The 24603-nt window shown below is 31.4% G+C and overlaps 4 protein-coding genes across 8 annotated transcripts; all 4 read right to left on the bottom strand.

Annotated features, from left to right (window-relative positions):
- Positions 1-40: 40 nt before the first annotated feature.
- LOC113849837 (transmembrane protein 87A) lies at positions 41-3971 on the bottom strand. 3 transcript variants are annotated; one of them, XM_027480035.1, is made up of 6 exons: positions 3511-3953; positions 2135-3053; positions 1305-1400; positions 917-1053; positions 595-769; positions 41-473 (listed from the first exon to the last, which is right to left on the bottom strand). In XM_027480035.1, the coding sequence occupies exons 1-5, from the start codon at positions 3699-3701 to the stop codon at positions 595-597; spliced, it is 1518 nt and encodes a 505-aa protein (XP_027335836.1). In that variant the 5' UTR covers positions 3702-3953; the 3' UTR covers positions 41-473. The 3 variants fall into 3 exon arrangements, with proteins under 3 accessions (XP_027335836.1, XP_027335835.1, XP_027335837.1); XM_027480036.1 differs by having other exon boundaries at positions 212-466; positions 3511-3971; XM_027480034.1 differs by having other exon boundaries at positions 149-769.
- A 1139-nt stretch (positions 3972-5110) lies between these two features.
- On the bottom strand, positions 5111-8592 carry LOC113849839 (sm-like protein LSM1B). Its single transcript, XM_027480037.1, has 5 exons — positions 8094-8592; positions 7019-7087; positions 6823-6938; positions 6673-6735; positions 5111-5477 (listed from the first exon to the last, which is right to left on the bottom strand). Exons 1-5 carry the CDS (start codon positions 8152-8154, stop codon positions 5400-5402), a joined length of 387 nt encoding a protein of 128 aa, XP_027335838.1. The 5' UTR covers positions 8155-8592; the 3' UTR covers positions 5111-5399.
- A 1250-nt stretch (positions 8593-9842) lies between these two features.
- On the bottom strand, positions 9843-12149 carry LOC113850574. The gene is made up of 6 exons (XM_027481156.1): positions 12104-12149; positions 11928-12003; positions 10832-11349; positions 10539-10704; positions 10376-10436; positions 9843-10112 (listed from the first exon to the last, which is right to left on the bottom strand). The coding sequence occupies exons 1-5, from the start codon at positions 12107-12109 to the stop codon at positions 10417-10419; spliced, it is 786 nt and encodes a 261-aa protein (XP_027336957.1). The 5' UTR covers positions 12110-12149; the 3' UTR covers positions 9843-10112; positions 10376-10416.
- Positions 12150-20687: 8538 nt separating this feature from the next.
- LOC113850434 (probable nucleoside diphosphate kinase 5) lies at positions 20688-24029 on the bottom strand. 3 transcript variants are annotated; one of them, XM_027480982.1, is made up of 5 exons: positions 23768-24029; positions 22405-22629; positions 21942-22049; positions 21658-21791; positions 20688-20925 (listed from the first exon to the last, which is right to left on the bottom strand). In XM_027480982.1, exons 1-5 carry the CDS (start codon positions 23827-23829, stop codon positions 20897-20899), a joined length of 558 nt encoding a protein of 185 aa, XP_027336783.1. In that variant the 5' UTR covers positions 23830-24029; the 3' UTR covers positions 20688-20896. The 3 variants fall into 3 exon arrangements, with proteins under 3 accessions (XP_027336783.1, XP_027336784.1, XP_027336785.1); XM_027480983.1 differs by having other exon boundaries at positions 21658-21767; XM_027480984.1 differs by having other exon boundaries at positions 22405-22512.
- Between the last annotated feature and the right edge of the window lie 574 nt (positions 24030-24603).

The following is a 24603-nucleotide window of genomic DNA, read 5'->3' as shown; positions in this document are numbered from 1 at the left end:
AATTCAAACGTGGACTGTCCTAAAAGTAAAATAGCTATTAATACGCAAATAAACGTTTGGATTCATTGTAAACAATAATAAAAGAAAAGGTTCGATTATTCAATTCGATATAGTTTGTCATTGATAAATCAACTCAACTCTATCTTTACGATGAAACAATGTCCTCTCCCTTAAACTTTAGTGTAAAAATAAAACTAGAAGATCCATGGATCAAAAGATCATGTATATCAATCAATACTGAATAGTAAGATAATAAATACATGCTATACAGCTGGAAACTTGAAAACAAAAAAGTTCTCGCAAGTGTCCCCACATGTATGCTTGCAAGCACATGGATAAATATGCACATCTCATAATTGGAAGAAAATTCCCTTTGTATTAGTAAAAAGTGACTGAATTATACTCTTAAGCATTGGCATTACAGGAACACAAAGAACCCTATCATGTAGTCCAATCTTGTAAGGAACTGCATGCTGAAAAAGCATCAAGTGAGAACAATGACTAATGAGGGAAATAAAAGAATAAAAGGAGAAGTGTCATAGAGCTAATTTTTAGGATAAAAATGGAAGTACAGAATCAGAGCTAAATTCTAACTTATTCTATCTTGTCTTCTTCTAAATCATCATTTGAATTTCCGTTGCTGCTTTGCACTGGTCTAGCATCTGCCATATTTCGAACATCCTTTGAAGAAATAGGTGATGGTTTTATGAGTGTTAAAGTAGTCTCATCCCTATCAAACTCGTCGCTCCCATCATCACGGTAAGCATATCTGTCAAGAACAGAAATAAATAACAGTGAGATACAAATGATGTACATGTACAGAAAGCACAGAAGAAAGAGCTCATCTTGCTCTTGCAGGTATTGAAGAATAAAGATAGATGACAAAAGAACTTAAAGATGGAAGCGGGATTTTTACCGTGTTGAATTTTGAGATGGAGCCCAAAGAACACAGATAACACAAAGGAGAGAGTAAGACAGAACTTGCCAAAAGGCGGGGATGATCCAAGCATTCTGCCACTGCTCATTATATATATCATTTGATTTGAAGTAAAGCTGAAAGAGGAAGTAGAAAAATAAGAATTTGAAATATCTAAAACTGATTGATGTATTAAATTAATAAGCAAGCCATTGAAAATAAAATCTTTGTAGCACATTTTCTGGTGTTTCGATCAAAACTTAACAGTTTATTTTAATTTGTGTATAGCATGTAAGTCCACTGATTGCATAGACCAATGATCTCAACTCAACTATGCCACCTAGTTAACATACAAAGCACTTGAAATGTGTTTCAGGCTGTGGATTACCTCATAACATATCCAGCCCACAGATACGATCACAGCTACTGCTAAAGCATTAGTGAATTTCCTATAAATATCCAATTTTATCATCATCCTTCTGGCCTGTAACAGCGTATAAACAGAGCAGGGTCAAATTTAGATAGTTATACTAAATACATGACAAAGGGAAGTGCCATTCATCACATTAAGTGATGCAGCATCACATCAGAAGTCTAAGATAATCAGCCTAACTTGTACAAGAAAGCTACAAAGCAGAATAGGATTTGAGGAATAAGATCGTCAGGGTCTTATCCTTCAAGCTTGGAAAGGAAGTCCCATTATTTACTAAAAAAAATAATATTATAAATTGGCCATTAATTGTTATTTTCTTGCAAAAATATCATAACACACCAGGAAAAATATCAAGCATGAAAAATACAAACTATTGCATGTTTCATGATTACTTTTAAGTACATAACTCAATGCAGCCTATCTGTCAATACTCGATACATCTTGATTTATTCATTATAAATGAAACCATAAAATTTTATTACAATTCACTTCTGGAGTCTCCTGCTGGATAAATATATTGCAAATACTTCCATTTTGTATATATTTCCATAAAATTCAGAAAACATATCATAGTAATACCCTTCCTGCCAGCTGCTACCAAGTACTTTAAATAAACACTAACGGATGAAAATTATGAATAGCAAGCTACTAAAGAAAGTAAGAATTTTGTAGCCCTGCAGGTGTCCCAACTATATGAAAAAACTAATGTATATGAGACAGAAAAAAAAGCTCATGCGATTTTCACAAAATAAACAGTATTGTGACGACTCTTGCAGATGAATTACCTGAAGCTTATTTAAAGTTGCAGATAGTGAAGTGAAAATCCAAAGAATGAAGAACACATCCAATACTGCAGCTGGAAGAACCAAAAACAATTTTGCCTTTCCAGAAAGATCACTTACTGCACCAACATTTTCTACCAATTCAAGAACTTCAGATGCAAGAAAGAAGGTTCCTCCAAGCATAATCACCTTTGATGTGAGCCCACCAAGGGTAGGTCTGACAACACCATAGCCCATTGAAACCATCAAAATAATCAAACGTGCCACTGTCCGCTTAACAGTCCCAAAGGTGACTGCCCATATGGTGGTCCCAGTTGGCCTGATTCCAATCTCACTGAATTCAGCATAGTCAAAGTACCACAGAGCCATTTCAAACATCCCCAGAGTTATCACTAGGGTAACGCAGTTCTGCAGTGGAAATACTTCCCTCCAAAATCTAGCATATTGAGAGAACCAAAAGATTCCAAGCAATACATACGCAAAAGACATGAATTGGTAGAAGATTTTCATAGGTGCCATCCTACCTGGCAGATAACCAGAGGGATTTTTCCATACAGTTTTCCCCTCCACAACCAATTCCTTAAGTCTCGTATCACAATGGATGAAATACAAGTTATACATTCCAGTTTTTGTGATTTCTATAGATTTCAATGGCAGCACCGCCATTTCGTCATCCATGTCAAAAGAGACACCAAAAACTTGAGGCCAATCCGAATTCTCTGCAGAAGGGCGGTGAATGACCTGTCCTTCTTTGCACACACCAAGTTTTGCTAGATCACTAGTGCAACAGACAGCCCTCTGACCCCCATAGGCTGAACCACCAATTGTCTCTCTATCTTCAACTTCAAAAACAACAGCTTGAATCGGCCATGAGCTGAAGTTAGAAAATTCCTTGTTTCTACGAAATGTGACCCTCTCAAACCTGATTTTCATATTACAACAGCAAAACCCAATCAACAAAACAACACCAAACACAGTTAACAAAACAAAACAATGACTACCACTAACAGTGGCATATAAGAAACATATCATGCTTTGACACTCACAGCCACAAGAAAAACAATTTTCACCAAACTTGTAGACCCTAGCAACTTTACTTTTCAAATCTGAGAAGTAAAATCTTACACTTTACATATTGAAGTAAATTGAGCACATCTACCACAAATTACAATAATTGCTACATTTTACCATTCCTCTCACACAAACTACACTGAAAGCTGTGCGCAAAAATTCAACAAACATGCCAAACACGTCAATTACATTTCTTTCACATATATATAGATATAAGACAATTCTGAATCTGGAGTGGTTGCCCAACAAAATCCAATGAACAAAAACCTTAAAATGCAAGTGATTTAATGGAAGTGAAGAGAAATGACCGTATGTAAGAGTCGGCATCAGTAGCAGTGTCGTTGAGATTAGGGGCAGAAGAGTAAATTCCTTCGCTGCCCCCATGAACGACAAAGGCGTTACCTTTGGCAGAGAATTTCTCACCCCTGTAATCGTGAACCGAAGCTTCGGTGCAGAGAGAAAACAGCAACAGAAACGCGAGAATCCACATCCCACACATTTTAGAGAGAGAGAAAGAGGGTTGTGGATCTACGGAGGATGTCACCACTGAAGATTGGGGGGGTTTTTTGTCTGAACTCGGAACTGTCAAGTGAGAGAAGATGAAAAAAGAGTGAGAGCTTGTTGAGATTGAGGTTCTATACCAGAATACTCACTCTGTTCTTCAGTTTGGTTTAACTGAGGTTAAGACTTAATCAAGAGGCAGATCAGTGAAATGGAGGATGATTATGGGAACAAAAATGCTAGCAAAACATTTTTTAAGGAAACAGGCAAGGTGTTTTTTTTTTTTTTTTGTACTTTTTAATATGTTATTTATTTTCTAAAAATTAAAGTACTTATTTTAGAAATTAATTTTTAAACTTATTGTAATTTTTTTAAAATAACCAATTTCAAATTTGCAATAGATTTAAAAAGAGGCGCAGTATAAGTGTAAATATAAATCACCACCGACCGCATTACCTGGCCTTCATGTAATGTACCGACACTTAGTATTTGATTTTCTGCTTGGAATTTGGACAAAAAGTTATAAGATTTTAGTTTTAATTTTTAGAATTTTTTTTAAATGATATATAAACAAGAAACGAGTAATGAGATCAATGAAAATTAATTGTATGAACATAATACAGTATATGGTCATATGGGACTAATTAAAAAAAGAATTTTGAGTTGGAAGTCAAATGTGAGGGGAAAACAGCTGGCAAACCGTTGGGCTTGGCTTTTGATATTCTGAATTACCACACCAAATATGGTATTTGGGTAATATGAGATTAGTATATTTACTAATTAAAATTTTATTATAAAATTAGTTTGATGTACGATAATTTAATTTCTCTTTCTTTTTTGGTAGATGACAATTTAATTTCTATGGTATGCTTTATTTTAACTGAATAAGTATTTCCTATATTACCGACTGTATTCTCCCGCATTTTTCTTGTTCTTTTGTTGGTGCAGAGAATGACACTCGAGTGTCGGTGTCTATATTATTAATGGTAAAAAAGAAAACTAGTAGCTTTCGTACCTTTTTATTTATTTATTTGCAATGATTATAATTTCTTTTAAGTAGTAATGTTATCACTCTTAAACAGCAAAGGACATGGCTTAAAAAGTCAGTATTATTATTATTATCTATAAAAACAGACATTTAGGAGTGATGATTTTTCAAAGTGAACAAGGGTAGGTGTTGGAGTCAATAATAATTTGATGCGATATAATATTTTTTATGTAAACATGTGCATAACTTCCACAAGTAAGTTGCCACTGCGATAACTGCAAACCATTCTACCTCGTGAATTTCTGACATTTAGTCAAATGAAGTAGTTAGATTACATCACGACTATGGATAGTACTATATTGTGCCACCTCGTTTTTAAGGTTGCAAAATCAATGAACTTAAAACATACCCATTATTTGACAAAAAAGAAAATGCTCATTTTGAATAATTAGAAGCCTTTCATTTCCAAATCAGAATGTTGTTTATGAACTGAAATCATGCTATATTAATTGACAATTTTTAAAAGCAAATGAATAATAGTATTGATTCCACGGGCTAATATTACAAAAGAAATTTCAATAGTATTCACCCTTCCCATGAAAGCCAACAACATTTAGCAGAGAAATACAGAACAAATAACTGAAGAATAGCCGCTATTAATATTTGCGGACGGAGAGAAGGGTGAGTGAGGATTGATGGAGAGGTTGACTAGTCCAAGTCAAGGAATTCCATTCTTTTCCTCATAGTCCCTTTCAGATCTGAAGCCTCCCTCTCTGCTTTCTGTGCCTGAAAAATCACAGTTCCAGTTCAAAATAGTACATTTATCACAAGTCTACAAAAGTGGATCATCTAATTCCAAATTATAATAGAAAACCAATGGACCCAATACAAAAATTAGTCAAACCCTTCAATCATAAGAAATAAACAGTCTTGATCAAGGCTAATACGACCACTAGAGCTTATCAAGCATGTGTCGCTTATACAAGTAAATGATACAACATGACTTAAAATTGGGGAGACAGCTATCTCTTCAAAAGAGTGTTCATAATATTTTCATGTAGTGATGTAAAATGGGCAAGTAGTTTTAGGATTTTAATTTTCAAATTAGTGGTTCAATTTAAAACTATTTGTTATTTAGAGTTTTTATCTTATTTCAGTATAAACTGTTTATCTTATTAGGATGTCCGGTTATGTTGGGTTTATAAGTAAAGCCTCAAATAAGTCCTCGAGATTGTAAGGGTTCAGCATTTTAGCATCTACAGTTTTAAAAATATTTTTAGTCCCTAACAAAGGGTTGGTTTTTCAAATGAGGGACTAAAATGCCCAACTCATACAATTTGAATTAGTAGTTTACTTGTTTATAAATAGGCCATCAAGCGTTTGCAACATTTTTCTGCGTAATTATAATATTGAAATTTCCTTTTCTTCCTAGAGTATTTGAAACCATCATCAGAGGAGTACTTTGCCCTATAAGTGTACTATAGGCACAGCCAGGAAGAGACAGGTCTGGAAAGGCTTATCACAATGCAACCAAGTTATCATACAAACATGTACAGAAAGAAGACAATTCCAAGGACATCCTTACTAACTCAATGAGCAAGAATTAGATAGGCAGAATTCATACGTAAGTACTTTTTTTTGGAGGCCCATCCAAATGCACCCTAAGCCTGTCCACTTTTCTAGTTCATCATCATATAACTTGCCATTATTTCCCAGTCAAGGTAATTTACCAAACAAATAGTAGATATCAGAAACAAAAGTACACAATTTGTTTTATTCACATGTGCTTTCATGATGAAATCAAGGTTTGCAGAGAAAAGTAGGAAAACAATGAAATTACAACAAGCAGCACCTTGACAATGAACATCCAGGTCACAAAATAGTATTTTCTTTACTAAAGTAAGGAAAGAATAAGAGACAGAAAATAGCACAAGGAAAATTAATTAAATAAAAAAAAGTGTCAGTGTATAGGAATGTTTACCCTCTTGATTTCTGCTGTAGAAACACGTGTCATGTGTGGGGGAAGTTCCTCCCTCTCCAAGTCCTAAAAGTTGAAAGACACATGATTGCAAAACTAAGATTGAAAAGAAAAATATTTTTAGAAGCAAAGGGAAATAATTAGTTATCATACCAGCTCACCAATTAGAACAACATTTTCCCCGCGGATCACATAGAGACCCAAAGGGATGTCACAATACAGATCACCAACAATAACCCTCTCACAGGCACCCTCAAGAACAGCATTAGCTGCATATGTTGATGGGAAATTTTAGAAAATCAATCTATAGCATGTCAAAGTTTTACATAATCAGAGGAGAAGTCGGTACCAAATTGATCAAATGAACGAAGTGTCCCCATGAGCTTTCTACCATCTCTCAGCAATACAAGAAGTTTCTCTACAACAACAAACAGTGTCAGGCAATAAAAATTAGTGCAAAATATGAAATCACCTTCAACTCCATTGAAAACTCAGAACAATTTACCACTTCCAAATGGTTTTCACTGCTTTTGAACAATATCTAGCCTAAATCCCTTTCAGAAGGACTCGTAAGCTAGATATGCCAAAAGCAATGTAACATATAAAATATTCAATCCCACAAATTACAATTTGAAAGCAATATCATCTGCATCCTTAGTCCACCATAACATAGCATCTTCTTATGTGTTCACTTTAGCAGAAGCAACTATAGTTTTCTGACATTAGCAAGTATAACAACTAATTGGTACTACCAATGGATACTGGATATTACGGTAGAATCAAGGAGATAACACCAAGTAGAGTGGGTAACAAAGATTCATGGAATTGAAATTGAAGGAAATAAAAGGTCAATCATTGGGATTTTCCTTTGGCTTTACCATACATGTTATAAATGCATCATATGATCATATAACAAACCAAACATGTCTATTTGTTTCCATGTTCCACGGGTCCTCACAAATTCTAGTTCTTAATTCATAGAATCTTGGATATCAAGCATATTCTCGATCTTATTACCATTTATAATTTTTACTTTCATACATTTAGCAACTGAAGATTATCATTATCACTTCACAATCACATTTGAGCTATCTGTCACTACTCATTCCCCTAATGACATCTTGGAAGCATGAAATCTTCTTCTATATGCATAGCCTCGTAACAGAGGCACACAACTCATCTACTATCAGTTGAAAGCGTGTCCTTTCCCTTCCCTTAATGAACATTGAATCACCACCAGCTTCGGCAAAAACAATGAACAAGTTGAACAATAAGTAAAAGAAAAATAAAAAATCTCACATATTAACTTCTTACTAGTGTCCAACCAAGTTCACAACTTTTAAGCAGCAAAAAAATTATCCATTACACAGAGTAAATAAACATAAAAAATTCAAGTGTATGTCAATGAGAGAGAGAGAGCTCACTGTCAAGATAGCTAGCAAGTGAAGTAGAAAGGTAGATATCCTCAGGGCCTGCCCAAGACATTGTGCTTTTTCGGTATCTCAAAAACCACCGAAAAATTATCCACTAACCACACCAATGGCATTGCCAGCACCAATTCAACCCTTCTATTTCACCCCCAATCACTTCAACTTCAATTTCCAATTCCAAAAGACACGTTTTTCCCTAAATCAACGGAACTAAGAGACCTCAAGTTTCAGATCGAAATCGCAGAAGATGGAATAAAAGGGGTGTCTCCCAGAGATCCAATCGCAGCGGAATAGCGGAAAGAGAGAGTTTTTTAAAGGGAAAGTGAGAGAAAATGTGGGAAAGTTTGGGAGAAACAAAAGGGGGGTATTTTAATTTTCTAGGGTTTGTAGATTGAGATTTGGGATAGGGAAGCAGCTGCTACTTCTGCCATTCATATTATTATTGGGTTTGGTGTTTGTTTTGGACCCAACTTTAACCATCAAATCTATCTTTACCTTTCTGCGGGCAAAATCAGTGTCTTCATTTTTAAATTTTAATTTAGGTTTTAGGTGGATTTTTCAATTTTTTATTTAATATTTTAACTTTTTATTTAATATCAAGTTTTTTGTTATCAACATTTATTATAATAGTGTTAGGTTTTATTGTTAATTCATCAAAGTTTTGAATTACTCTGTCAAAATAAATAATTATTTCAATTATACAACTTTTGATTTTATTTTGTCAGGACTAAGATTTTGTTAAATTATGAGTTTTTGACAAAAAACAAAGACACCCATAAAACTCAGATAATTGTTTTCGTTTAATGAGTAAAAACTTGTATAGTCATATTTGCTTCTTTTCTTTTACAAAAGAAAAAAAAAAGAAGCATATTAAGTACTTAATTTATGTAGTTTACTTGAAAACACTTAAGAAATATGAAAATATTAATTCATGAATTAATATTAAGTAATTAGTTCAAATTTTAAATTTATGGATTAAAAATATGTAAAAAACCCAAAATAATTTTCATTGACATAATATTAAGAAATATGAATTTATATGAAAATATGAAAACATTTAAGAAATATGAAAATATTAATTCATGAATTAATATTAAGTAATTAGTTCAAATTTTAAATTTACGGATTAAAAATATTAGATTTAAAACAGTAAAAAACCCAAAATAATTTTCATTGACATAATTTATAGTTTTAAAATGTTTCTTTTATCGAGATCTATAAAAGCTTTAAATATTTCTGTATAAGAAAACAAAATTTTAAAACTTAAATAATTATTCAAACGAAATAACTTAAATTTTGATGAGAATAAAATATAATACTGTTTAATAGAAGTTAATGTAACTTAAATAATTAAATCATAAAAAGTTTTAAAAAATAGAAAATTTTAACAGAGAAATAATTAAATGATTTTAATTAAGTATTTGCTGCCATTATGGGAGTTACGGTCCAACTCTAACACAAACTCAAAGGCAGAAAACATCTATAAACTGTATCAATCATCACATTAGTGTTGGAATTTCTTTTTAATCAAATTATACTACTTGCAAGGTTTGCCTGATATTTGCGATATTTATCTGAATATCTTTTGACTAAAAAAAGCTTAAATTTGCTAGCATGTTCAATGACGGTGCAACAGAACAACATCAAATATCTATCTATGATAGTGACTATTATTCATTTCCAACATGTTACAAGGAGAGTAAATGACGAAGTGGAGTAAAAAAGGATGAGAAGTGTTGTGTGAAGAGTGTACAGAATATCTTTGTCATTACAGATCAGAAATCTTAAACCATTGTGAGATTTCCACAACATGAATTGCTCCGCAATCCGCAGACACAACCATGAAAAAAATAACGGAAAGAACCGTTAATAAAACAAAGATACTGCTCTGAAGTATGCACCACTCATTTCTTGGTACATATCATGGATAAACTTCATTTCAAAAAATGTGAGCTCCACTCCCTACCCTCCAATATCATGTACATATATTATCTTGTGACTTCTTGCTTGAACCTGAGATGAAAAAGAAATTTTCAGTTTGCAAATTTAGTATTATGAAATTGACATCCTATAGCTTATATAAAGTTGAGTTTAAACATTTAAGAGTAGTAGATTTTTATTAAAAAATAATGAAAGTATAAATTCAATGAAAACTTACTACTTTGGAATGCTTAAACACGATCTAAAAGTTTAAGTTAACAAAATTGAAAAACTAATTATCAGATTAAAAAAAAAAGACTAGGACTATCCCTTATTCACAATCTTTAGTAGCTCACCTGATTATTTGCTAAAAGGGCTAGTAAAAATATAGGGCAATTTATATCTCTAGAACAATATCTGCAAGAAGAAAAAGGGGATCTGATTAATCATAGCCACCTATGAAAGAGAGTTTGATTTCTGCTGTGAGATGTGTATGAATGTCAAAATGAAAGAACTTACATTCAGAATCAGTCTTGACCCATTTACAGCCATCATCAGTTCTCTCTTCTGATTCATCCCCATTCCTCTTTCTTGTTATTCTCTTGTCTTCTATGCACTTCTTCATCAAAGATGCACGAGAAGAATTTTGGGTGCATATTTTCTTGTGAAGAATTGTCCTCAAAAGCTGTATATTTTACATCACAAGTGAGTAAACTAAAACAGAGAAATTGGAGTAGCACATAGCAAGCCATTTAAAAAGGTAAATTGAAAGGTTAAGAGAAAGTGGACTATATCTCAAAACAAATGGGTACCTTCTCCATTCTTGACTCTTGAAGGGTATCTCTAAGGCTAGGTGTTGGAGCAAATCCACTTCTACAAACAAATATCTTCTTCAGAAGGAAAGAAAGAGATTTCTTTCCAATTGCTTTCTTTCTGTTATCTGTACAAATGTCTTTGCATTTATCAAGTATGACACTAAGTGTTTTCTCAAGATCTTCTTCTTTATCATCTGATTCACTGCAAAGTGCATTGCTGATCCTCCTATCAACCTCTAAGCTTGAAGGGCAATTAAGAAATCTGTCAAGAGGAAGCTCAGAAATTTCCTTTTCCACGTTTGGTTTTCGTCTTAGAAGTTTTGTTAACTCCTTTTGTAGCTTCCCAATTTCTTCAGGAGTGAAGTCTGCTATTTCCTCCGATGAGGATGGATCCTCTTGTGTATTTTGGTTATCTAAGTTTTCTTTAATTTCATTGTTATTTCCAAATGTTCCAATTGCCAGTAAACCATGAGGCCAATCACTGAATTCTTCTCGAGGCTCTTGTTTTGCATGATCTGTACACACAACCAAAGGAAAGCATTATAAGGTTCCCAAAGAATGGGTTAATTAATGTTATCCAACTGAAAGTTTATAAATACACTTAGCTAAGTTAACCTCGGATCAAGTCATATTATCAGGATGCCAACTTGTTAGCAGATAGTGGGGTTTGTTTATAAATCAAAGTTATGGGAGAAAACAATTTTAAAAAACTACTAAAAGCTTCCATCTTAAAAAATAAATAATTGTTAAATATATAAATACCAATTTAACCTTTGAAGTTCTTAATATCCCTATATACGAGATACCTTTGATATAAATAACCTTATTTTATATAGTCTTTTGTTTGATTGGAAATTATGCAAAAAGAAAATGAAGTGATAGAGAGAGAAATATGTAAATATATTGTACATATAAACATGTCTTCTCCCTGTCTTTCTCTATATGTTTGGGATTCTCTTATCCTTCCTTCAAAGAGAAGTAACTGTGTGTTTTTATGTGTATAAGACAATGAGAATTCTTACATCTTATTGGTGCTAGAAAAACATCATGCATTAATACAGGGAAAAACTAGCCAAATAGTATGAAGACTTACATGTAGTAGTAGTATGTGTATTTGGTTTTCTGTTGTCTTGTTTTCCACCAAGTTTATTTTGCATCCAGCTGAGGAACTACAAGTGATGAAAACATCCCAATTATATTACAGCAACACTTTTCTAACACTAAGTTAACATAACAATTGCTCAGGCAGACAATGAGAAGATCACTTACCTTCATTGTGGGAAGACTAAGGTGAAGGATAGGGGGGATGAATGAGCTTAGAGTGCATAAGCTGAAAGTACCAGCTAGCAATAAATATATAAAGTGAGGAGAAAAAGGTCGTAATGATGGTTGGATGATACTGACAGTGAGAGAGAGAGAGAGAGAGAGAGAGAGCTAGGTGCCAGGTGTGGGAATGGTAATGGAGGCACTTTTTAACTAGTAACTAATAAAGTTCCTTGAGAGCAGATCTTGAAAACCAATGAGGGTTGAGCTTTGGGATTAGAAAACTAAGATGAGATTTTATGAATTTCATGGCCAAATTGAGTGTAACCTGATTTTTCTTTTGCATCAAGTGCCCAAACATGACCTTATTCACCTACTATACTACCCTTCCTTCCTTCCCAATACGTGTCTTAGTTTCTGACCAAATATGTCCCCTCATTTATTCATTCCATTGTTAAAATTATTATTATTTAATTTATTATTTTATACCCTTATCCTACACACACATATATAGCATAAAAGACATTCCCTCTTATTATTCTTATTATTACTTCGTAATTCGTTTGAGTTCTCTTCCTTTATAAACTACACATGGTTGAGAATATTTTTGCCGGGTATTGCTGAGTTAGGATATTGTGTGTCATGGTTTTAACCATTAGATCACAGAAATGCTGATCTTTATAGGATTGGAGTGAGAAATGTGGAGCTAATCTCTATACAATCTTAATAGTAGATTCACGAAGGAATACACTATCAACATCAAGAGATCATTTAAATGCTTAAGCATATTATAATTTGATGGTGTGCATTCATTTAATTGGGAACGGATTAACATTTATTCTCAATAAACTAAAAAAAAGATTATAGAATCACCTCAAATACTATCTATATATGAATCTTATTGTGTTCAAATTTTCAAAAAGAAGTTAAAGAAACATGTATATCAGCAAAAAAAATATATGAAATTCCTAACGTAGTACAATATCACTACAATTATTTAGGCTTCTATGTTCCACCAATACTAGAATATTACTCAATTTTCGTACCACGAAGCTACAATTTCGCACATAGTCTTGGTCATGCGGGTGTGGTTGCATATCATATCACAAATGTACTAGCAACCATTAATATAGTAAAATTTGTACTCTGATATGTTTCCATAATAGATATTTTCCTAACGTGAAATGGAAAGGGCATGTGTCTTGGAAATTGAAGGGCCAATCTTGTTTGAAGAGTGTGTGTAAAAGGAGCTATTTTCTTTAGCAATTCACTATTGTGATTTGTAATTAGTTGGGATAAAAACAAGAGGAAAAAGACTAATGTAGTTTTGTTGATGAAATAGGTGTTGAAACTTGTGGCACACATGGACACTTGATTTAATCTTAGTCCAAACGAGGCATGGGCGGCCAAGAAAAACAACTCAGAGAATAAGGAAGAGCACCAACACTTGCATGGGAATGTCTCACACTTACCAGACCAATTCCTGGATTTCACCTGCCCCAATTAACTTTTAATGCAAAACTAGAATTACAAGATTTGAAGTAATGTACAACATGAATGATTCCAAAGACATGACCTGTGACAATTGTGAAAAGTGCTATAATATTCCTTCAGACAATCACAGTATAGTGACACCTTGTCCATGCTAGCTAGAACACTGCTTCTCTTTTGGTTTGATATATATTTATCGCTTGTTTTTGTTCCATTTTTTTTCCTTAGGTTCTTGTTTAAAACTCGGTTCCTCTTTAATTTCCATCTTGTATATGCACAAGAAAACTTGTAAATCTGATATTATGTTTGTTTTGAACTTTGTTAGAATTGATTTTGAAAGAATTTAATGTTAAAATTGGAAAAAAGTGATTTATCTAAAATAATTAATTTTGTGTATCACAGAATATATTTTGTAATATCAAAATTCATCCAAAACCACAGACGTCATAGTGCAACACTCACTGTCTAATTTTGTATGTTTTAACCTTAATTATTCTCGAAAAACCTGGTTGAACTTAATTAAAACCGGAAATTGTCTAATATTATTCACGACAGAGTGAAAGATTGGCACTTGACAGTGTCCTCATAACAGCACGCACAACACGAATTGTTTTTCATTTGTTATAGAACAATAGATATATACGTACTATATATTTAGTACATGCATGTGTTTTAAAAGATTTTCACAAATCTTCAATACTAATTAAGATACTAGAAAATATTGGTGACTGAGTCATTACGTTATTGACCTTAACATTGTCATTACAGATATTAATTACAAGTTTTCATTATTTTCTTTTCTTAATTTTTTGTTAGAAATTATGAAATTAAGAAGGGCATGCATCCCAATACCACCATCCTGGCATTGCGGCAGATGGTAATTCAACACTGTTCCCATAATCTTCTGTCGGATCAACGCGTGTACGAAAGGGTTCAGGTTGACTCCTTGTACTTTCTCTTTTCCTCATATGAATATCCTTTCATATATCTTGTTCTCTACTTCCAACAATTATTTTACTTTGCCCCTGTCAGATTTAAGCATTACTTATGCACACAATTGAAGATATTAATTTGTTTTTTTAATTTCTTACAAATGTTTCGAAAAGTATTTCAATGGCTCCATGAAATAGAATAAGCTATTTTTCAAAATAAAATTGATTAAAAATATTATTTACCTTATGACGATGATTGTGAATAGCTTTAAAATGTATTAGTAATTAAAAAATATTGAAAAGTTAAGTTGATAAAAGTTAATTATAAAAAAAGTAGGTCTATTTATTAGTTTTCTACTTTCCATTATTACTGAGTTAACAGTGGATGTTAAAGTATGTTACGACAACTTATCTCATTCATACAATGAATAAACGGTTGCCATAACCAAGGATGGCTATATTGTAAGGTGTTAGATAATAAAAAAAACTTATATTGATGGATTAATAAATAATAATAAATTAAAGAGTATATAAATAAGATTGTTACAATTCTAAATAATTAAGATATTTTTAGACAAGCAAACAGCTCAAACTTAAAATTTATTATTTTCGTACTCATATGATAGAGTTTAGCTTAAAAAGTCCAAAAAAATAAAAGATTTGAAATAAAAAAAATAAAAAATTAGATCAACATTAAAATAAACTCAAGAGAATGAAGGATAAGTCTTGGCAATTAAATTTTTAAACTAAGATAGAGATTCAAATTTAAAATCATGAGTAACAAATTAAAAAATCTATGAGTAATATATCTACAAGTCTAAAGAGGCAAGTTTTTAAAATAAGTAGATCATTCAAACTTAAAATATTATGTTTCTTAATCTTGAATCGTGTTTAAAAATTCAAAATTTTAATATAAAGCAGTAATAAGATATAGTAAATAATATTTTTATAGTTATTTTGATTTAACAATTTAAAGACGTGATATAATTAAAACAAACATTTATTGGTAAATAAATTAAAGAATCTAAAGAGAAAAAAATAGAAAAATATGAATTATTTTAATTATTTGATAAGATAGTAACTTTTCCAGTGTAAAATGGTATGAGGAAACACTCTACAAACGTAATTAATTAAATATTATACATAAAGTATGTGTTGCATATATCAAAATGCTTCGTCGCCTACTTTTTGTCAACAATTATTATAATCCATTGTGTTGAGAAAAAGAATAAATTATTGTTATAGCATGTTAACCAAACGTGATAATTAAATTAAACATAAGCACAATTTCCTTGGTTAAATGTTTTGTGATGTTATTCTTGCAATGCAATATATAGCATAATGAAATAGATAGGGTGCAAATGCGAGGTGGTTTTAGTTAATCTAAATCCTCTGATTGGTGAACACAGTTCTTACAGAACCTATATGCAAAAACGTGCATGCCATCCCTAACCACAAACGCCGTACTATAAGCACGTTTACACTGCTCATCCTCATATTCAACCATTCAATGTAATTTATACTATGAGTTGATCATTCCTCTATTGATATATATTATCGATTCCAAAAACAATCAATCCCACTTCATTTAAAGTCTAAAAATGTTATAAGAATAATGAAGTTGTGAAAAAAATCTTGAAACTTAAAAGAAAGAGTATGTCAGCGACTACGTCACAAGATTCATTGACGAGTGTAGAGGGTAGAATTATTCCTCGAGATGCATGGAAGGGAAAGGAGCTTAAAAGAATCACTTAAACCAAGCATATAAAAAATAAATAACTTTGATCAATGAGATACAAATACAACTTTAGTTATAATTAAAAGGCAAGGAAGTAGCCCCCACTAGGAGGGGCACGTGGGGTATTGAAACTACTAGATGCATGGAATTTGGCAATGGATACCAAAGTAGAGTAACATACAAGACGGCTTGCTAATTCTGGAAACCTATGCACATCACCCCATAATAAAAGTAATCGATTGAACCTTTGAAGTCGTGGACTTGTATCCACCAGCCAACTAGTGAATGTGATCATTATATTTTGACTAAGTTAATAACTTTGATACATAAAACAGTAAGCAAATGTTTATTCGTTATCTTGTTTGCAACAGAAAGCCCCTCGAACCTCCAAACCCTCACCAATCCGGGAATTGGGACCATCAAAGTAATCAAATGGTGACCCCTTGTAAGCTTCCCTCTCTAAAACATAAGATCCTCCATACCTGCCCTTGAATTAGGACCTTGTTTGCCAATCGACATTCTCTCACACATGCATTAGGATTTCTAACATTTTTTTCTTTTCCAAAGAAACTTGATTGTTTTCTGCATGTTTCATTTATAACAATTGTATTAATATACTAAAACAATACACCAATGAGCTAACTTTCAAAAATTACAATTCATACAGCCTCAAGCTAGTTCGACAATATTTGTATTAAATTATAATTTTGAATGTGACTCAAACCATTTAGTAGGTTTAGCTTAATGGGCCAATCAAACATTCTAATTAAAAACGCTCCAAAACTTTGTTTGAGTTATTTGTGACGTAAGATTTAGACAAATAATATTTTTTTATCTTTAATTCTGTTTCTAATTATGTTAGTGGCAATATATATAGTTGTTTAAAAACATGGTTCGTTTTTAAAGGTGTCTTATAACACTATAATCTTAAAGATTATAGTCAAACCTACTCATAATACCCGTGAAGGAATACTGTGTAAAAGAGGTAGAGTCTCCATGTAAACACGGCTTTTTTATTTAAATAATACTTATTTAAAAACAAATTCTTAAAATAAAATTTATTCTAAACTATTTCTTTGTCTGGGGCTTTTTTTTGCCAAATCAGCAGCGGTATCGCACATGCATAAACGATAGTAAATTTTTATTATTATTTTAATAGAGTATCGTTCCAATATTACCGATACTACACCAAAAATTGACACCTGTCAAAATCGAATGAGTATCGGACAAAATGAAACGATAACATATTTTTATTATTATTTTAATATATTATCGTCGTCCAGCATTCGAAATTCATGTTTTTTTAATCAATTTTAATACTATCGTTACAGATTAACCGATACTCATTTTTTATTATTATTTTAATATTTCGCCAAAAAAATAGAAAATATGACTTCTTAGAGCGGTTCCTTATGAACCGCTCTCATAACTCTATTTTAGAGAACGGTTCATAAGGAACCACTCTCATAACTCTACTTAAGAGAGCGGTTCATAGGAACTGCTCTCATAACTCTATTTCAGAGAGCGATTCATAATGAACCGCTCTCAAAAATCATGTTTTTTTTATTAGAAACAATCAATTAAGTAAATTATTATGGACGACAAAATTATCTTTTTAAGTATTTATTATAATTGAATTAATCAGATTCAAACTTTAAGTTGTATAGATTCTAATAATCTAATTTTTTTTTTACAATATCATTTGTTTATTTTTATTTAAATTTAATTTTGTTTAATTATAAAATTTAAATACACAACATCAAAAGTCATGTTTTTTTTATTTAAATACAGTCATGAGAGCGTTTCATAATGAACAGTTCTCAAAAGTCATGTTTTTTTATTTAAATAATACTTTTTTAAGGAACCGCTCTAGTTTACGATTCGACACATGGCATATTTATTTCTGTTTTCAAAAATATTTTTCTTTTTTCTTTTTCAAAATGAAACTATTTTACAAGAAAAAAAATTGTAACAAATATTGTGTTGCTAACTTAAAAATATGGTGATACACACTTTTATAAATAATTTAGAACTTACAAAATGAGAGTATTTTTATGAATTTTTTTTTCTATTAAGCTGCATAGGTTCTTTTTTGAGGTTAGACAACAAGTATTTTTTTTTGTTATTTGATTCAATCGTATTAATTTTGTTATTTCGTCTAATTGGTATAGTTGTAAATTCAAATTCAGTATCATCCAATTACCTACAAAATTAGAACATATTATCATATATAATAAATATAATACAAGCTAATTCAAAATACCAAATATCTTATCATATAAATCAGTTGTTGCAAGTTTAATATATATATATATATATATATATATATATATATTTCAATGAATAATTTAAAATTAAAATAAATTACAAAAGTTATATTGTAATATTGTGTGAAATTTCAAACTTTAAAAATTAATTTTAAATTAAGATTAAAATAAATTTTAATTTGATGTTGTGTATTTAAATTTTAAAATTAAACAAAATTAAATTTAAATAAAAATAAACAAATGATATTGTAAAAAAAAAAATAGATTATTAGAATCTATACAACTTAAAGTTTAAATCTGATTAATTCAATTATAATAAATACTTAAAAAGATAATTTTGTCGTCCATAATAATTTACTTAACTGATTGTTTCCAATAAAAGAAATGACTTTTGAGAGCGGTTCATTATGAACCGCTCTTTGAAATAGAGTTATGAGAGCGGTTCCTTATGAACCGCTCTCTAAAATAGATTTATGAGAGCGGTTCATTATGAATCGCTCTCTTAAGTAGAGTTATGAGAGCGGTTCCTTATGAACCGCTCTCTAAAATAGAGTTATGAGAGCGGTTCATAAAGAACTGCTCTAAGAAGTCATATTTCCTATTTTTTTGGCGAAATATTAAAATAATAATAAAAAATGAGTATAGGTTAATCTGCAACGATAGTATTAAAATTGATTAAAAAAACATGAATTTCGAATGTTGGACGACGATAATATATTAAAATAATAATAAAAATATGTTATCGTTTCATTTTGTCCGATACTCATTTGATTTTGACAGGTGTCAATTTTTGGTGTAATATCGGTAATATTGGAACGATACTCTATTAAAATAATAATAAAAATTTATTATCATCTATGCATGTGCGATACTGCTGCTGATTTGGCAAAAAAAAGCCCTAAACAAAGAAATAGTTTAGAATAAATCTTATTTTAAGAATTTATTTTTAAATAAGTATTATTTAAATAAAAAAGCCTGTAAACACACCTATTCCATTACTTTCTATTCATTCAAGACATGACTCGTACTAATTTAAATATTTAAGTACCTTTTGGCTTTTGTAGATAACAACAATTTTCGTTCTACTTTTCATTTTGGCAATACAATGTTCTATTTTTCCTCCCGCACTTCTGGAAGTTAACTTCAGTCGTTCAGTGCAAAAAAGTTCCTCTTTTTAGTTGGATAAACCTTCACATTAAACTTCCAAAAATATAGTCAGACATTTCATTTTTTGTGATTTTAAAATCTTTCATTAATATTTGAGTTTGTAAAACTATATTTATTTTATTCATTTTTATTGTAAAATGATGATAAAAAATTAAAATAAATAATTTTTTATAAAATTAGTGATTAATATAAAAATAAAAATTTAAGAAGTAAAATAACTTATATTAAAGACTGACTTAAAGATTTTATTCTTCTTTAGTTGGATGGGAAATTTTCAAATGGTTAAATTACAATATTCTAAATATTTTGTCTCTCCATATTTTTCTTATATATGTATTTAAGAATGATATGTTTGAAGACACCTTTCGGGTGTATATATCAAAAGAGATAAGAACACAGAAGTAATAAATATTATAGATAATGTGATGTGAGAAAAAGAGTAAGACAGAAAAAGTTAAGCGATTTTACATGAGTGGTTACAATGTTAGGGTATTTATAATTTAAAAGTGTATATTAAAATTGTCCAAATCTTAAGACACATGTTGACTGTTTATGTTAATTTCTCCGGCAGTTGTTCTTTTACGTTTTTTTTTTAAAAATAAATTCCTTTTGATTTATTCATTTTGTTAAGATTATTTTATGCATAAAGTAAAGAACGGCTTCTCTAATTTCTTTATGTTGAAGAACTAGGCTTAGTAATGGCAAAGTAGGAGTAATAAGTTTAAAAGTTGTTATATACAAAATTATTCACTACGATAAGTAGTAAGTTGATTAACAAAATTTTAACTCAATTCTCTAAGATGTCAATTACTAAACACAGGAAAAAAATGATGAAAAGTGAAGATAAGAAAACTTGATGTGAAAATATAATTATTGTTCCTGAAATTAAGATAACTACCATGCATGAACTGAGTAAAGGAAACAAGCTGCAAATATCTAGGATCAAAATTTCATAAAGTATTTCTAATTACTATTGATTCATCGTCATTGTAGGTAAAGTCACTCATGGGTCATGTCACACACAAAAATGTTCCAACTCAACTGAATTCTGATTCTCCATCGAGAGTAAACGATTAACTGTATGACAAATTAGTAGCAAATGAGTGGAAGCGGTGATAGACACAGAAGCAATCCAATATATGAATAATATAACACTGGCAGCCAGCCTAAAAACAGTTGTGTTTCTACTCCAAACTTGTGCCAGCTACAATTCATCATGTTCTGCAATTAAATCTGTCGAAAGAGTTGGAGAGGCAAAAGTTAGTAAAGAATTTTGTTGTAATTAACATCCATTGTGAGGCAATTAAAAAGAGGTTATGATAATTGGAATTTGGAACAAAGCCATTCTTGCCTAAAAAGGATGCTTATATCAGCAAATTGAGCAAAAACTTGAGTATCTTAAGATACCGTTGCCCCTTTTTGCCATTTTCTTTTGAGAAGACAAGTATTCTTCCCGTTATTCTATTTCTATTTGTTACGACAGAAATCTCATTAGGCTTTGTTTGGGAGTTGGTTCTTAGGAGAAACAGAAAAGGGACACAAAGGGAAGACTTATGTGAAGTAATTCCTTGTTTAAGAAATTTTATATAGGGAAGAGTTTATAAACCCTCTAAAACCCTTCTAATAGTTCTCCCAATTTGGGGTTTTCTATTAACCCTCCTTCCTCTTCCCTTTCCTTCTCCTCCCTTATCCTTCAAACACTTTTCTTCCCTCTCCCTCCAAACTCCCAAACAAGGCCTTAGGAAACAGAAATCCTAAAAGGAAGTTTATCTCATGCATCCAACATTCAATTGATAATTAATTTCGTTCTTCCTTTAGAATAATTTCATATTCCTTGTTTGTCCCCATGCCATCTAAGAGTCCATTGACATATATAGCAAATGCATCTGATTATATAACCATGTTAGGCCTAAAGAGTGTATACTTCATCTATATTTGCTTAAAAATAGAATTAAGATTATTGACCTGCAGAGTGCTCTTTGAAGAAAAATGATATCTCTCTTTGAGCAGATTTGGGAGAGTCTGATCCATGCACACAATTCTTTTCCATATCCAATCCACATTTTGCTCTGATGCTGTACAAAAGAATAGCTAGTTCACTATAGAGCAAATTGTCAGATATCATGACATCAAATTTAATAAAATTGGCAGTTCAAATTGAGATAGTCTAGGGGCTCTAATCAACATAATTTGAACCAAAGTTATAGATTGCACAAGCGCAGTGTAACATAATTAGTAAAATGTATGACCTGTGAGGGTGAGTAATCTTAGCCGTGCTTGCATCAGTAGGGCCCATTAATGCACGCCAGTCAGCAATAGCATTATCCTTCTCCAAAACCATAGCTAACACTGGTCCACTGATGATCATTATGGATAAGGAGAAGTGGTAGTTTAAGATAATAAAATAATAGAAAGCATGCAGAAACAAAAGCTTACATTAAATATGATTAAAATGATCAGTGGTAAAACAGAAATCACAGTGATGACCACTAACAGGCATGATTGTGAAGGGAGAATATCCTCAAGTACATAGTCAAGACAAAAAAAAAAATCCTCAAGTTTCTTCTGCGTTGACTTAGAACAAGAAAAAGAAAAGGAAAATTGAAAAGTGGGTCTAACAATAAGGCAATCCAACAAACAGTCAACATAAGGAAGTTGACATAACAGCTCAGGAAACATTCCATACCACCATCATGCATTGAGATAGGATACCTTGTCATATATTTTATAAGGCTGGAAAAGAAGCTTTTTGAAGAGTGCTCTGCATAAAATCTTTTCACAGTGTCCACATCAAGTTGAACAATCTTTTCCTCAAAAATGCTGAAACCATATTCTAAAATTATTCTCTTGATATCATCTGTGTAGTTACCAAGCAATCCATCTGGTTTTATAATCGCTAAAGTTCTCTCCGTTTTTGTACTTCCATGAGTAGAAGAACTGCAACTTTTGAAAACATCACAAAGTGAATTCCATTTTTCATTGTTTAGGCACTTTTAAGTACATCAATCTGAATTCCTTTTTCATACTCACAGATGTATATATAGATAACCCCCAAATATGGAAACAGTTATCTTGAACAATGAACCTATAAAACAACGATGACTTGATGATATATACATGACCATGCACAACTCTCAATCAGCAAGATCAATTACCATTGATGTAATAATTCCTACTCAAGTGTTTGCTGGTAAGACACATGATCCGGGGTTGGTCTCCGGAGTAGGACTAACCATCTGGTCTCCTCCACCGTGAACTGCAATCCACCATGAACATTACCACACTATCTCGGATCACAACCACCCAAATCATTCTCCTCTTATTAGAATCAAGACGAAGGAACCGTTAAGTAGTCAACCCCACAAACGCTGTCCTAACATTTTTCACATATAGCAGCTTTATAGGACACTGTGTGTGTCACACAATGACAGTAATGCACACCCACGTCCTACAACCCATAACAGGTGCATTGAATGACAAATGACTCAAACTCATATATAAAGAAGGGATTCTCTTAAGAATAGTATCTTCTCTTACCTAATTCACACTATAACCTAGGATAACCTTTCTAAGTTGAGCTTTTGAGTGTTTTTAGTAAAAACACCCACCACTGAAATACCAAACACCTTCAACCACCCGAAACAACCGTCCGTACTTACTGGAGGAAGAACCCATCCTGGTCATCCCGTACTGAACAACACATTTTATCCGAAATCATTTATTAGTTAAATTTCTTAAAGCCATCAAACAATGCAAGCAAATGAGAGGGGGGGAAAGGAAAAAAGCAAAGCAAGAACTAATCAGCAATTCAGAATTATAAATTTACACCAACCAAGAAAACAAAAGATGCTCAGCTATCCTTTCCCCCACTCAGATACTAAAAAGATTAAATTTATAGATATGGAAACAAAAGGCATTCAACATAAAAATCTAATGTTTATAACTATACATTAAAAGTATAATATTTTCTGATTGCATATCTTCTGACGTTATATTTCTTATTTTAAAAAAGTTAACTGCTTATCCAATTCAAAATGAAGGTACTTTGAAACCCTAGTACTGCAGCACAGATTACCAGCAAGCAAAGAGGAAAAGTAGAATGACAAGTATTCTGATGAATCCAACAAAAGCCCTCATTTGAAGAGTCGAACTGCAAACCAACAACAATTACAAAAATTTCAATCTATAAAGAATGAGAAAATTCAAGAGAAGAAGAAGGAGTTTTCCATGCTTCTTGTTATGAATTCCATCATCATAGCTCAAACTCAAATGTGGTAAGCAAGGTTAATTTTTCATTTACTATTGATTCTTCTTCTGATTGTCAATGGGTATTCTAATGTTAAATTAATAGTGAAAAAGGAAAATAAGTTTTGAAAGAGTAAAGAAACATGCGTCTTGTGTTAGATTGGAGTGTTCGGACAGAGGGATAGGAACCCGGTACCACGTGTTGTGAAGTGGAAGTACAGCGGTTGCCGCAACTGCTAAGACCAACATTGACTTGCCTCCGACACAGCGTCAAAACATGCGAATTTTTATTTTTATTTAAGACATTAATTATATTTTTTATCACTTTAATTTTATTTATATACTATTTTAGTCTGGTTAATTTTTTTTAACTAATTAAGCTTTTCTAAATTTAAAATTATACAAATTTAATTCCTCTATTATTTATTTTATTTAAAACTCTTAAATTATTATGTTTAAATGTTTACGGGATTCACGATAAATTTATTGTATGAAATAATTTTCAGTGTTTAGAAAATTTTTTACTAATTTTGAAAAAAATTATAAGATAAAAGATCATGATCTGTAGAAAGGAAATTGCATTTTATTTTTAAATATTTTGACTCATTTGATATTTAGATTAATGTGTTTTGAAGAAAAGAAGGATGAAAATAACTTAATTGATCC

The sequence above is a fragment of the Abrus precatorius genome, unplaced genomic scaffold (genome assembly GCF_003935025.1).
Source record: "Abrus precatorius isolate BTA unplaced genomic scaffold, Abrus_2018 Scaffold9, whole genome shotgun sequence".
Classification (NCBI taxonomy): domain Eukaryota; kingdom Viridiplantae; phylum Streptophyta; class Magnoliopsida; order Fabales; family Fabaceae; genus Abrus; species Abrus precatorius.
The sequence above is the reverse complement of the archived record's forward strand: the minus strand, read 5'-3'. Positions and strand labels throughout refer to the sequence as shown.

Bases quoted from the DNA above. Each gene is read 5' to 3' on its own strand.
- LOC113849837 (XM_027480036.1), bottom strand. From the start codon at position 3,701: ATGTGTGGGATGTGGATTCTCGCGTTTCTGTTGCTGTTTTCTCTCTGC. The intron at 3,054-3,510 runs GTCATTTCTCTT...TATGAAAATCAG, and splicing joins GATGCCGACTCTTACATACG to GTTTGAGAGGGTCACATTTC. The intron at 1,054-1,304 runs GTAATCCACAGC...TTCCTCTTTCAG, and splicing joins TGGGCTGGATATGTTATGAG to CTTTACTTCAAATCAAATGA.
- LOC113849839 (XM_027480037.1), bottom strand. From the start codon at position 8,154: ATGTCTTGGGCAGGCCCTGAGGATATCTACCTTTCTACTTCACTTGCT. The intron at 6,939-7,018 runs GTACCGACTTCT...CAACATATGCAG, and splicing joins TCGTTCATTTGATCAATTTG to CTAATGCTGTTCTTGAGGGT. The intron at 5,478-6,672 runs GTAAACATTCCT...GTGATTTTTCAG, and splicing joins CTACAGCAGAAATCAAGAGG to GCACAGAAAGCAGAGAGGGA.
- LOC113850574 (XM_027481156.1), bottom strand. The intron at 10,705-10,831 runs GTACCCATTTGT...TAAAATATACAG, and splicing joins AAGAGTCAAGAATGGAGAAG to CTTTTGAGGACAATTCTTCA. The intron at 10,437-10,538 runs GTAAGTTCTTTC...TTCTTCTTGCAG, and splicing joins GGTCAAGACTGATTCTGAAT to ATATTGTTCTAGAGATATAA.
- LOC113850434 (XM_027480982.1), bottom strand. From the start codon at position 23,829: ATGAGGGCTTTTGTTGGATTCATCAGAATACTTGTCATTCTACTTTTC. The intron at 22,050-22,404 runs GTATCCTATCTC...AATGATCATCAG, and splicing joins CTTATAAAATATATGACAAG to TGGACCAGTGTTAGCTATGG. The intron at 21,792-21,941 runs GTCATACATTTT...TTTGCTCTATAG, and splicing joins AAGATTACTCACCCTCACAG to TGAACTAGCTATTCTTTTGT.